This window comes from Callithrix jacchus, chromosome 7 (assembly GCF_049354715.1).
Source record: "Callithrix jacchus isolate 240 chromosome 7, calJac240_pri, whole genome shotgun sequence".
NCBI lineage: Eukaryota > Metazoa > Chordata > Mammalia > Primates > Cebidae > Callithrix > Callithrix jacchus.
This window is the reverse complement of record NC_133508.1, coordinates 115,033,211-115,045,791: the sequence shown is the minus strand read 5'-3', so window position 1 is coordinate 115,045,791 and position 12,581 is coordinate 115,033,211. Positions and strand designations below refer to the sequence as shown.

Below are 12,581 nucleotides of genomic sequence, written 5' to 3'. Positions count from 1 at the left end.
ATTCCCAAGTATAAAGGAGACGCGGGACACCAGGCAGAGGCTCTGCCTGGAGAAGCCGGCAGCCGGGGTGGCGGTGGCCAGCCCTACCCAGCGATCCTCACAGGGCGTGCTTGTCCAGGTGCCCTATTGAAACGGCAACCTGAGACTTGAGAGGGCTGAACTTGAGACTGAAAGGGACTTGGGCAGTGGGCCAGCCCAGGGGATTGCAGGGACACAGCGTGTTAAATAGCGCAGTGGGACAGACAAAACGGCGATTCCAAACGCTCGCCGTGGAGACCATCTCTGAGGTGCTCCGTGCGGGAGGGGCGTCCACCATTACCGAGGCAACCCACCCCAACTGAGACACACGCCCACTGCTGACGCAGCCTGCAGTTGCCAAGGCAACCCACCCCTACTGAGATACACGCCCACTGCTGGCGCAGCCTGCCGTTGCCAAGGCAACCCGCTAAAACAAGAGAGACTCCGCTGCAGGACGTAGCCCGTGGCGGAGACCGCAGCAGAAGAGCAAGAGCCTGCAGCAACAGGGAGAACCTCACACCAGCAGGGCGGAGCCTCGGCAGTCAAATAGTGATTAGACTGCCTCCTAGCTGGGCAGGACACCTCAACAGACATCCAAAAACAAAGCCCCAACCCCACAAGACAGAGCATTTGAGAAAAAAAGGGGTTTTTTAATGAGCTCTGTTGCAGCAGAATCAAACATAGCAGCCTAACAGCCCTGAACGAACAACAGAGCTCACAGCTCAGCAATTGAGCTCCTATAAAGTACAGACTGTCTCCTCAAGCAGCTCCCTGACCCCTCTATATCCAAAAGACTGACATTTGGCAGGCATCATCCTGGGACAAAGATAGCAGAAAAAGAAACTGGTAGCATCCATCACTGTTCCGCAGCTGCTATAGGTGCACCCCAGACAAGCAGGGCCTGGAGTGGACCTCAGCAGTCGTACAGTGAAGGGGCTAGACTGGTAGAAGGAAAACCAAGTAACAGAAATACTTCATCACCAACAATCTGGGTGTCCACTAAGAGACCCAATCGAAAAGTCAGCAACTATGCAGACAACAAGTGGATAAATCCACAAAGATGGGAAGAAACCAGTGCAAAAAGGAGGAAAACACCCGAAACCAGAACACCTCGCCTCCTAGAAAGGACCAAAACTCCTCACCAGCAAGGGAACAAAGCTGGACGGAGAATGACTGTGATGAAATGACGGAATTAGACTTCGGAAGGTGGATAATGAGAAACTTTTGTGAGCTAAAAGAACATGTATTAAATCAATGCAAAGAAACTAAGAACCTTGAAAAAAGATATGAAAAAAGATTTGAGGAAATGATGAAAAGAATGGATAACTTAGAGAGGAATATGAATTAACTAAAGGAGCTGAAAAACACAATACGAGAACTTCGTGAAGCATGCACAAGTTTCAATAGCCGAATTGACCAAGCAGAAGAAAGAATATCTGAAGTCGAAGATCAACTCAATGAAATAAAACGAAAAACCAAGATCAGATAAAAAAGTGCAAAAAGAAATGAGCAAAGTCTCCAAGAAATGTGGGACTATGTGAAAAGACCTAACCTACGTTTGATAGGTGTACCAGAAGGGGATGAAGAGAATGAATCCAAGCTGGAAAATACTCCTCAAAACATCATCCAGGAAAATTTCCCCCACCTAGCAAGACAGGTCAACACTCAAATGCAGGAAATACAGAAAACACCACAAAGATATTCTGCAAGAAGAGCAACCCCAAGGCACATAATCGTCAGATTCAACAAGGTTGAAATGAAGGAGAAAATACTAAGGGCAGCCAGAGAGAAAGGTCGGGTTACCCACAAAGGGAAGCCCATCAGATCCACAGCAGATCTCTCGGCAGAAACACTACAAGCCAGAAGAGAGTGGGGGCCAATATTCAACATCCTTAAAGAAAAGAACTTTCAACCCAGAATTTCATATCCAGCCAAACTGAGCTTCATAAGTGAAGGAAAAATAAAATCCTTTGCGAACAAGCAAGTACTCAGAGATTTTGTCACCACCAGGCCTGCTTTACAAAAGCTCCTAAAAGAGGCACTACACATAGAAAGGAACAACCAGTACCAGTCATTCCAAAATCACACTAAATGCTAAAGAGCATCAACATAATGAAGAATCTACAACAACTAACGGGCAAAACGGCCACTTAGCATCAAAATGGCAGTATCAAATTCACACATAACAATATTAACCCTAAATGTAAATGGACTAAATGCACCAATCAAAAGACACACACTGGCAAATTGGATAAAAATCCAAAACCCATCAGTGTGCTGTATTCAGGAAACCCATCTCACATGCCAGGATACACAAAGACTCAAAATAAAGAGACAGAGGAAGATTTACCAAGCAAATGGAGAACAAAAAAAAGCAAGAGTTCCAATTCTCATCTCTGATAAAATAGACTTTAAAGCAACAAAGATCAAAAGAGACAAAGAAGGCCATTACATAATGGTAAAAGGATCGATACGACAAGAAGCGCTAACGATCCTAAACATATATGGACCCAATACAGGAGCACCCAGATACATAAGGCAAGTTCTTAATGACTTACAAAGAGACTTAGACTCCCACACAATAATAGTGGGAGACTTTAACACTCCACTGTCAATATTAGACAGATCAACCAGACAGAAAATCAACAAGGATATCCAGGGCTTGAACTCAGACCTGGAGCAAGCGAACCTGATAGGCATATACAGAACTCTCCACCCCAAATCCACAGAATATACATTCTTCTCAGCACCACATCACACCTACTCTAAAATTGACCACATAATTGGAAGTAAAGCACTGCTCAACAAATGCAAAACAACTGAAATCATAACAAACAGCCTCTCAGACCATAGTGCAATCAAGTTAGAACTCAGAATTCAGAAACCAACCCAGAACCGCACAGCTTCATGGAAACTGAACAACTGGCTCTTGAATGTTGACTGGATAAACAATGAAATGAAGGCAGAAATAAAGAAGTTCTTCGAAACCAATGAGAACGAAGACACAACATGCCAGAATCTCTGGGACACATTTAAAGCAGTCTCTAGAGGAAAGTATGTAGCAATAAGTGCCCATATGAGGAGAATGGAGACATCCAAAATTGACACTCTATCGTAAAAATTGAAAGAGCTAGAGGAGCAAGATTAAAAAAACTCAAAACCCAGCAGAAGACAAGAAATAACTAAGATCAGAGCTGAACTGAAGGAGATTGAGACACGAAAAACCCTTCAAAAAATCAATAAATCCAAGAGCTGGTTTTTTGAAAAGATCAACAAAATAGACCACTAGCCAGATTGATTAAAAAGAAAAGAGAGAACAACCAAATAGATGCAATAAAAAATGATAAAGGGAAATCACCACAGATTCCACAGAAATTCAAACCATCATCAGAGAATATTACAAACAACTCTATGCACATAAACTAGTAAACCTGGAAGAAATGGATAAATTCCTGGACTCCTGTGTCCTCCCAAGCCTAAACCAGGAGGAAGCTGAAACTATGAATAGACCAATAACAAGGTCAGAAGTCGAGGCAGCAATTAAGAGCCTACCACACAAAAAAAGCCCAGGTCCAGACGGGTTCACAGCCGAATTCTACCAGACACACAAAGAGGAGCTGGTACCATGCCTTCTAAAACTATTCCAAATAATCCAAAAAGAGGGAATCCTTCCCAAATCATTTTATGAGACCAACATCATCCTGATACCAAAACCCGGCAGAGATCCAACAAGAAAAGAAAACTTCAGACCAATATCCATGATGAACATAGATGCAAAAATCTTCAATAAAATATTGGCAAGCCGATTGCAACAGCAAATCAAAAAACGTATTCATCATGATCAAGTAGGATTCATCCCGGGGATGCAAGGCTGGTTCAGCATACGCAAGTCTATAAACGTAATTCACCACATAAACAGAACCAAAAACAAAAACCACATGATTATCTCAATTGACGCAGAGAAGGCATTTGACAAAATTCAACAGCCCTTTATGCTAAAAACCCTCAATAAACTCGGTATCGATGGAACGTATCTCAAAGGAATAAAAGCTATTTATGACAAACCGACAGCCAATATCATACTGAATGGGCAAAAACTGGAAGCATTCCCTTTGAAAGCCAGCACTAGACAAGGATGCCCTCTCTCACCACTCCTATTCAATATAGTACTGGAAGTTCTAGCCACAGCAATCAGGCAAGAAAAAAAAATAAAGGGTATTCAAATAGGAAAGGTGGAAGCCAAACTGTCTCTATTTGCAGACGACATGATAGTATACCTAGAAGACCCCATCGCCTCAGCCCAAAAACTCCTGAAACTGATAAGCAACTTCAGCAAAGTCTCAGGATATAAAATCAATGTGCAAAAATCACAAGCACTCGTCTACACCAATAACAGACTTAAAGAAAGCCAAATCAAGAACGAACTGCCATTCTCAATTGCTACAAAAAGAATAAAATACCTTGGAATACAACTCACAAGGAACGTAAGGGACCTCTTCAAGGAGAACTACAAACCACTGCTCAACGAAATAAGAGAGGACACAAACAGATGGAGAAACATTCCATGTTCATGGTTAGGAAGAATTAATATCATGAAAATGGCTATACTGCCTGAAGTAATTTACAGAATCAACGCTATCCCCATCAAGCTACCATTGACTTTCTTCACAGAACTGGAAAAAAACCACCATGAACTTCATATGGAACCAAAAGAGAGCCCGCATAGCCAAATCAATTCTAAGCAAAAAGAACACAGCAGGGGGCATCGCACTACTGGATTTCAAACTATACTACAAGGCTACAGTAATCAAAACAGCATGGTACTGGTACCAAAACAGAGATATAGACCAGTGGAACAAAACAGAGGCACCGGAGGCAACACAACATATCTACAACTATACAATCTTTGATAAACCTGACAAAAACAAGCAATGGGGAAAGGATTCCCTATTTAACAAATGGTGTTGGGAAAACTGGCTAGCCATGTGCAGAAAGCAGAAACTGGACCCCTTCCTGACACCTTACACTAAAATTAACTCCAGATGGATTAAGGATTTAAACATAAGACCTGTCACCATAAAAACCCTAGAAGGAAATCTAGGCAAAACTATCCAGGACATAGGAGTAGGCAAGGACTTCATGAACAAAACACCAAAAGCATTGGCAACAAAAGCCAAAATAGACAAACGGGACCTAATCAAACTCCACAGCTTCTGCACAGCAAAAGAAACAGTCACTAGAGTGAATCGGCAACCAACAGAATGGGAAAAAATTTTTGCAGTTTACCCATCTGACAAAGGGCTGATATCCAGAATTTACAAAGAACTCAAACAGATTTACAGAAGAAAAACAAACAAGCCCATTCAAAAGTGGGCAAAGGATATGAACAGACACTTTACGAAAGAAGACATATATGAGGCCAACAATCATATGAAAAAATGCTCATCATCACTGGTCATCAGAGAGATGCAAATCAAAACCACATTGAGATACCATCTCACGCCAGTTAGAATGGCGATCATTAAAAAATCTGGAGACAACAGATGCTGGAGAGGATGTGGAGAAAAAGGAACACTTTTACACTGTTGGTGGGAGTGTAAATTAGTTCAACCATTGTGGAAGACAGTGTGGCGATTCCTCAAGGCCTTAGAAATAGAAATTCCATTTGACCCAGCAATCCCATTACTGGGTATATACCCAAAGGACTATAAATCGTTCTACTATAAGGACACATGCATACGAATGTTTATTGCAGCACTGTTTACAATAGAAAAGACCTGGAATCAACCCAAATGCCCATTGATGATAGACTGGATTGGGAAAATGTGGCACATATACACCATGGAATATTATGCAGCAATCAGAAATGATGAGTTCGTGTCATTTCTAGGGACATGGATGAATCTGGAGAACATCATTCTCAGCAAACTGACACAAGAACAGAAAATGAAACACCGCATATTCTCACTCATAGGCAGGTGATGAAAAATGAGAACGCATGGACACAGAGAGGGGAGTACTAAACACTGGGGTCTATTAGGGGGAAAAGGGGAGGGCCAGTGGGAGGGGGAGGTGGGGAGGGATAGCCTGGGGAGAAACGCCAAATGTGGGTGAAGGGGTGAAAGCAAACAAAACACACTGCCATGTGTGTACCTATGCAACTGTATTGCATGCTCTGCACATGTACCCCAAAACCTAAAATGCAATAAAAAAATAAGAATAAAAAAAAAAAAAGAAACAACTTGAAGACTCCAGAAACTAAGCCACATGCCCAGAGGTCTTCTTGTCCAAAAGCAACAAGAATCTAAAGCAGACCTCTGAGACTGTACCCAAGGAATCTTTTTAAGCTGAAGACATGAGACAGACGCAGCCAACCTCTACAGAAGGATATAGAAAAAATGTGCCAAGGCATGCCAAACAGAACCAAATCTGTGATACGTATTACAAGACTAAAAGAACAAAAATTACGCATCCACAGATCCTTATCATGATGCTAAAAGAAACTGCTGAAGATTAGACAGCATAGACAAAGTCTCCATTCCTAGAGTAAGACATTAAAAGTCTCAGGATCCTCTTCCTCTTTCCTACTTATATTTATAATTTTTTCCTACTTACTTATCTTTTTTTCTTTTTTTTAAAATTTTTAATTAAATGAATGGATGCCCAGATTGTTGATGATGAAGCATTTCTGTTGCTTGGTTTTCCTTCTACAAGTCTAGCCCCTCCACTGTACAACTGCTGAGGTCCACTCCAGGCCCTGCTTGTCTGGGGTGCACCTATAGCAGCTGCAGAACAGTGAGGGATGCTACCAGTTTCTTTTTCTGCTATCTTTGTCCCAGAATGATGCCTGCCAAATGTCAGTCTTTTGGATATAGAGGGGTCAGGGAGCTGCTTGAGGAGACAGTCTGTACTTTATAGGAGCTCAATTGCTGAGCTGTGAGCTCTGTTGTTCATTCAGGGCTGTTAGGCTGCTATGTTTAATTCTGCTGCAACAGAACTCATAAGAAAACCCTTTTTTTTTCTCATATGCTCTGTCTGGGGGGGTTGGGGCTTTATTTTTGAGTGTCCGTTGTGCTGTCCTTCCCAGCTAGGAGGCAGTCTAGTCACTATTTGCCTGCCGAGGCTCCACCCTGTTGGTGTGACGTTCGCCCTGTTGCTGCAGGCTCTGCCCTTATGCTGTGGTCTCCGCCCGGCTGCTACGGGCTACGCCCTGCGGTGGAGTCTCTCTATTGTAGCGGGTTGCCTCGGCAATGTCAGGCTGCGTCAGCAATGGGCGTGTACCTCAGTAGGGGCGGGTCGCCTCGGTAATGGCGGACGCCCCTCCCCCACGGAGCTGCGCTCTCAGGGAACCTCTCCACCAGGAGCGTTTTTGGAATCGCCATTTTGTTTGTGGCACTTTGCTACCCCAAACGCTGTGTCCCTGGAATCTCCTGGGCTGGCTCACTGTCCAAGTCCTGTTCAGTCTCAAGTTCAGCCCTCTCAAGTCTCAGGTTGCCGGTTCAACAGGGCACCCGGACCAGTGCGCTTTGTGCAGGGCGCTGTTTAGCGCCGCTGCACTACGGCACGGGCCACTGCCACACCGGCTGCCAGCTACACCAGTCAAAACCTCTGCCTGGCGTCCCGCGTCTCTTTTATACCTGGGAATTTCCCCGTTCTGTGGGCAACAAAGATCCGTCTGGAAATGCGGCCCTGACTCACCCTCTCCGCGCATGCACCGAGAGCTTCAATCCTGGGTTGTTCTCACAGCGTCATCTTGAGTCCTCCTCTCTCCCTACTTACTTTTCTCTGTGGTGTCCCTTGCCACTTTTCTGGTTGTTCCATTCTCATTCTACATTTGAGGTTTTAAAAAGTTCCTTTTCTCTGTTCTTTCTCCTACTTACTATCATAAATGACATTCTAATTAAAGTTATACAAGAAACTATAGAAAAAATTAATATAAGGCTTTGACAAATTACATTTGTTGATATGAATACTGCCTACTTTTTTTTTTCTAGACTCTAATCTCCTAGGTATGTCAAAACATTATGCCTATGCTAATAGCAGAGAAGCTACTAAAACACACTCATCTAATAATGTTTGGTGACAATAATAGTATGACAAAGTAGAGACCAAAGAGAGTTCATATAACCTTATGACATATTCACAGAAATTCATAATTCTAATACAAACAAAATCTTTTACCTAAATTCAAAATGCATAGAGATATAAATATCTCAAAACGCAGCTGCTTTCAGTACCAATGTGGAAAAAGTTAAAACTCCTTAGCTTTTTTTTTTTTAAATTGGAAAACAACAATCCTCTTCATACTAGAAAGACTTAAATTATTTTTGACCCCCCCCCCCAAAAAAAACCAAACATATTATTTGGTCTTCTTCTTTCTTTGGGGGCATTTATAGAAGTTGAAGAAGAAAACCTTTAATCATTCCTTTCTTCCAAGACTTCATTCAAAAACTTCACCTTGGCCAGGCACAGCAGCTCACGCCTGTAATTCCAGCACTTTGGGAGCACCTGAGGTCATGAGGTCAAGACCAGCCTGGCCAACATGGTGAAACCTTGCCTCTACTAAAAATACAAAAATTAGCTGTGTATGGTGGCACATGCCTATAATCTCAGCTACTCGGGAGACTGAGGCAAGAGAACTGCATGAACTCAGGAGGCAGAGGTTGAGGTGAGTCGAGATCATACCACTGCTCCCAGGACTGGGTGACAAGAGTGAGTGAAACTCCATCTCAAAAAGAAAAAAAAAGAACCTCACCTTGTCTCCACACAAAAAAATTTTTTTTAATTAGCCAGGCATGGTGGCATGTGTCTACAGTCCCATATACTTGGGAGGCAGAGGCAGGTTGATCACTTGCACTCAAGAGGCCAAGGCTGCAGTGCACTGCCATCGTGTCACTGCACTCCCACCTGGGATACAGACATCCTGTCTCAAAAACAAACAAACAAACAACTTTTTAAAACTCTTTTCTCTTTAAAGAAAGAAAGAAAGGTAATGGCCCATAATGATGTATGTATTGACTACTTACATCAACAGATATCCTGCAATTAAAGTGGGGTCCAAGAGCTTTAATTCTTTAAAATATTTTAAGTAATATTACATGGACATTTCTGAAGTGGTGAGTCTCTGTCCCATTTGTATATTTTTGTTTATTCTTTTCTCTCTCCAACACTCTAACTAAATTTTTTTCACCCCCAATATATTTTAAAATAATGTCACCATCCTGCCTATGATAAGTACTTGAATTTATATCCTAAGGTCATTAGTTCATTTAAAAATTAAAACAAATTAAAAAAGAAATATGACAGAATTTTTTTCTCTTGGCTATTTTTTTAAGTAACCTATTAATACATAAGACAGACACTCATTCAATTAATTCCAACAATATAAAAGAAAAGCAAACATTTCATAAAAAGCATATAAAATATCCATCTTACCAATATCATCAGCAAGGGAATTAGGATCAGATGCCCCAAGGGTAGCTTCAAACTCCTCTTGGAGACGATAGGCTCTCTGCAGCAGAGCTTCAAGTTTATGGATAAATTCAGTACTAATAATATCCTACAAGGAGAGAAAAAGCACATATAACAAATTTAATTCTAATGTTAAGATTCTATATATTTTTCCACTTTTAAATAAAAGGCAAAGAAAATGAACACTGTGAAAAAAACTACTCATAGATGGTGGAAATAGTACAGCAGCAGCAGTCAAGAGGCCTGGGTTCTAGCTGTGTCTTTGGCAAAATTACCTTAGTTCTTAGTGATTCAGTTTCTTTACCTATAAAATTAAGGAGTTAGACTAGATCGGGAGTTCTCAAATAAGGTCCCTGAGCCAGCAGCTTCATTATCACCCAAGAACTTGGTAGAAATGCAAATTCTTGGGATCCATCCCAGTCCTAGTCAATGAGAAACCCATGGGGTGGAGCTTCCAAATCTGTGTTTTAACAAGTTCTCTAGGTGATTCTTATGCATTCTTAAGTTTGAGAATAACTAGCTTAACTAAATGATCAGTAAGGACTAGTCCAGCTCTATACCTCGATGTGTTATTATGAACATAATAACAATTAATCCCAAAGCACAAATCAAACTTAAAAAAACTCCAAGCCAGACAAGGTAGAACGCGCCTGCAGTCCCAACTGCTTGGGAGACTGAGGCAGAATTGCTTGAGCTGAGGCAGGAGTTCTGGGATACAGTGCACTATGATTTGTTCCTATGAACAACCACTTTACTACAGTCTGGGCAACATAGCAAGACCCCATTTCTTTAGAAAAATCCTTTAGAAACCAGTCTGCTTATTTTGCATATCCTGGAAAAATTAATAAACTTGATGAATGGTAAATCTGGCATTTACAACTAACTGAATAGAAAAAGACCAATAAGAAATACCCCACACAAATAAATTAAAAAAACGAACAACAACAACAAAAAGAAATACCCCACACAGTCCCAAGGAAGAAGACAAAAATAGTTCTATCAAATGCCATACAAAGCAAATACACTGAATCAACATTAAAAAAATACCCTGGGCTAGGCACACCTTGGCTCATGTCTATAATCCCAGCATTCTGGGAGGTCAAAGTGAAAGGATCACCTGAGGCCAGGAGTTCAAGACCAGCCTGGGCAACATAGTGAGATGCCATCTTTACAAAAAATTTTAAAATTAGCCAGGCATGGTGGTGCATGCCCATAGTCCTAACTACTCAGAGGACAAGGCAGGAGGATCGCTTGAGCCCAAGAGCTCAAGACTCAGCTTGGGCAACACAGTGAGACACCATCTCTATTAAAAAAAAAATAGTTTGATTCTTATAATATTATGAAGACCACTCAAATAAATCACCCTTACATCTACATTTTCTTCAGCAATGGCATCTCCTGCACCCATCTTAATGGAACCACAGGCCTCATCTTCAGCCTGTCTATTGCGAAAGGTTAGAGCTTGTTCCCATCGACGCAATGCCTCTTCAAACAATTCCATACCTAAAAATTAAGAACAGAACAATTTTAAGTGAGCAATACCAATGCCGAAATAAAATTATATGGGGTTTGAAATGCTTTCATACATTATCACCAATGGCACAGTCTGACTAATTTTTGACACTAAAGAATCACACATCATTTCGTGGTAGAATCTTAATTTCCCAATATATTCTCAACCTATGGTTCCAGTTAACCAAAAATCAGGGACAAAATGGCCAATATGTTTTCATTTCTTTAAAAATACAACACAAATGTATATGGTGCTCAGAATTTTTCTAAAATAATATCATGAGTTCATCAAAAGTTTAAGAGTAACAGTTACTTTTTACAGTCACACAACTAATCCCTGTAAATTAAAAGGAAAACTAACAGGCAGAAGAAACCAGTTTACAAAAAGCTACTGTTTTGTAAGTTCTCAGAAGAAGAAAGCAAAGCTGAAGATGGCCAGGTGAGGTGGCTCACACCTATAATACCAGCATTTTGGGAGGCTGAGGTAGGTAGATTACCTGAGGTCAGGAGATTGAGACCACTCTGGCCAACATGGTGTAGAAGGGATAGTGTAAGATAGTGTAAAAAATTTTTTCTACTAAAAATTTAAAAATCAGCCAGGTGTGGTGATATGCGCCTGTAATCATGGCTACTCGGGAGGCTGGGTCAGGAGAACTGGCTTGATCCCAGGAGGCAGAGGTTGCAGTGAGCCAAGATCGTGCCATTGCACTCCAACCTGGGCAACAGAGCAAGACATTGTCTCAAAAAAAAAAAAAAAAAAAAGTAAAGCTGAAGAAAAGATAATAATATAGATGTCTAAAATAAAGTCTTTTCCACCTTTTGTTCCCTAAAGGGTGTCCTGAACCACTATGATCCCAACAGACTGATTTGGATAAATTGGAGGGCCAGAGTTAAAAATCTGCAAGATACTGAATGAACCTATCAAAAGTCAGTTATAGTCCAAGTAGAAATTTCATGTCCTTGCTGAGAGAAAGCTTTGTGGGAAAACAGATGAACATGTGCTTCTTTTTCTACAAATAATTTTTTTAAAAAGGCTTAGAAAAATAAGCACTTCAAACAAAACAAAAATAGTTTAAAACTTCACTTTTAAAGTATTTTTAAAATGTTAAATATTAAAGAAAAAGATATGTAAAAGCTGCTTAAGAATCTGGACAAGTCATTCTCACGATGTTTTAAAAATATGGTAGCTAAAAAATACCTCTCAAGTCATTTCTTCAGATTCAGAACCTACAATCCTAAATGAATAAAATTTCTTTTTTATTTATTATTATTATTATTATTATTTTGAAACAGTGTCTCATTCTGTGGCCCAGGCTGGAGTACAGTGGCACCATCTCGGCTCACTGCAACCTCCTGCCTCAGCCTCCTGAGTAGCTGTGATTACAGGCATGTACCACCATGCCTGCCTAATTTTTGTATTTTTAGTAGAGACAGGTTTTTGCCATGTTTGACCATGCTGGTCTCGAACTCCTGACCTCAGGTGATCCACTCACCTTTGCCTCCCAAAGTCCTGGGATTACAGGCGTGAGCCACCACGCCCAGCCTCTTTTTTTTTTTTTTTAAATATATTTATGTATTTG

At 41.1% G+C, this 12,581-nt stretch overlaps 1 protein-coding gene across 16 annotated transcripts in view; it reads right to left on the bottom strand.

Annotated features, from left to right (window-relative positions):
* Nucleotides 1-12,581, bottom strand: part of MIGA1 (mitoguardin 1) — a 98,541-nt gene that overhangs the window by 59,674 nt on the left and 26,286 nt on the right. For all 16 annotated transcript variants that reach the window (XM_054236437.2, XM_078332286.1, XM_054236441.2 and 13 more), the window contains exons 6-7: nt 10,859-10,992; nt 9,454-9,577 (exon numbers count right to left, since the gene is read on the bottom strand). In XM_054236437.2, coding sequence (XP_054092412.1) covers nt 9,454-9,577; nt 10,859-10,992 — 258 coding nt within the window. The remainder of the gene's footprint in view (nt 1-9,453; nt 9,578-10,858; nt 10,993-12,581) is intronic.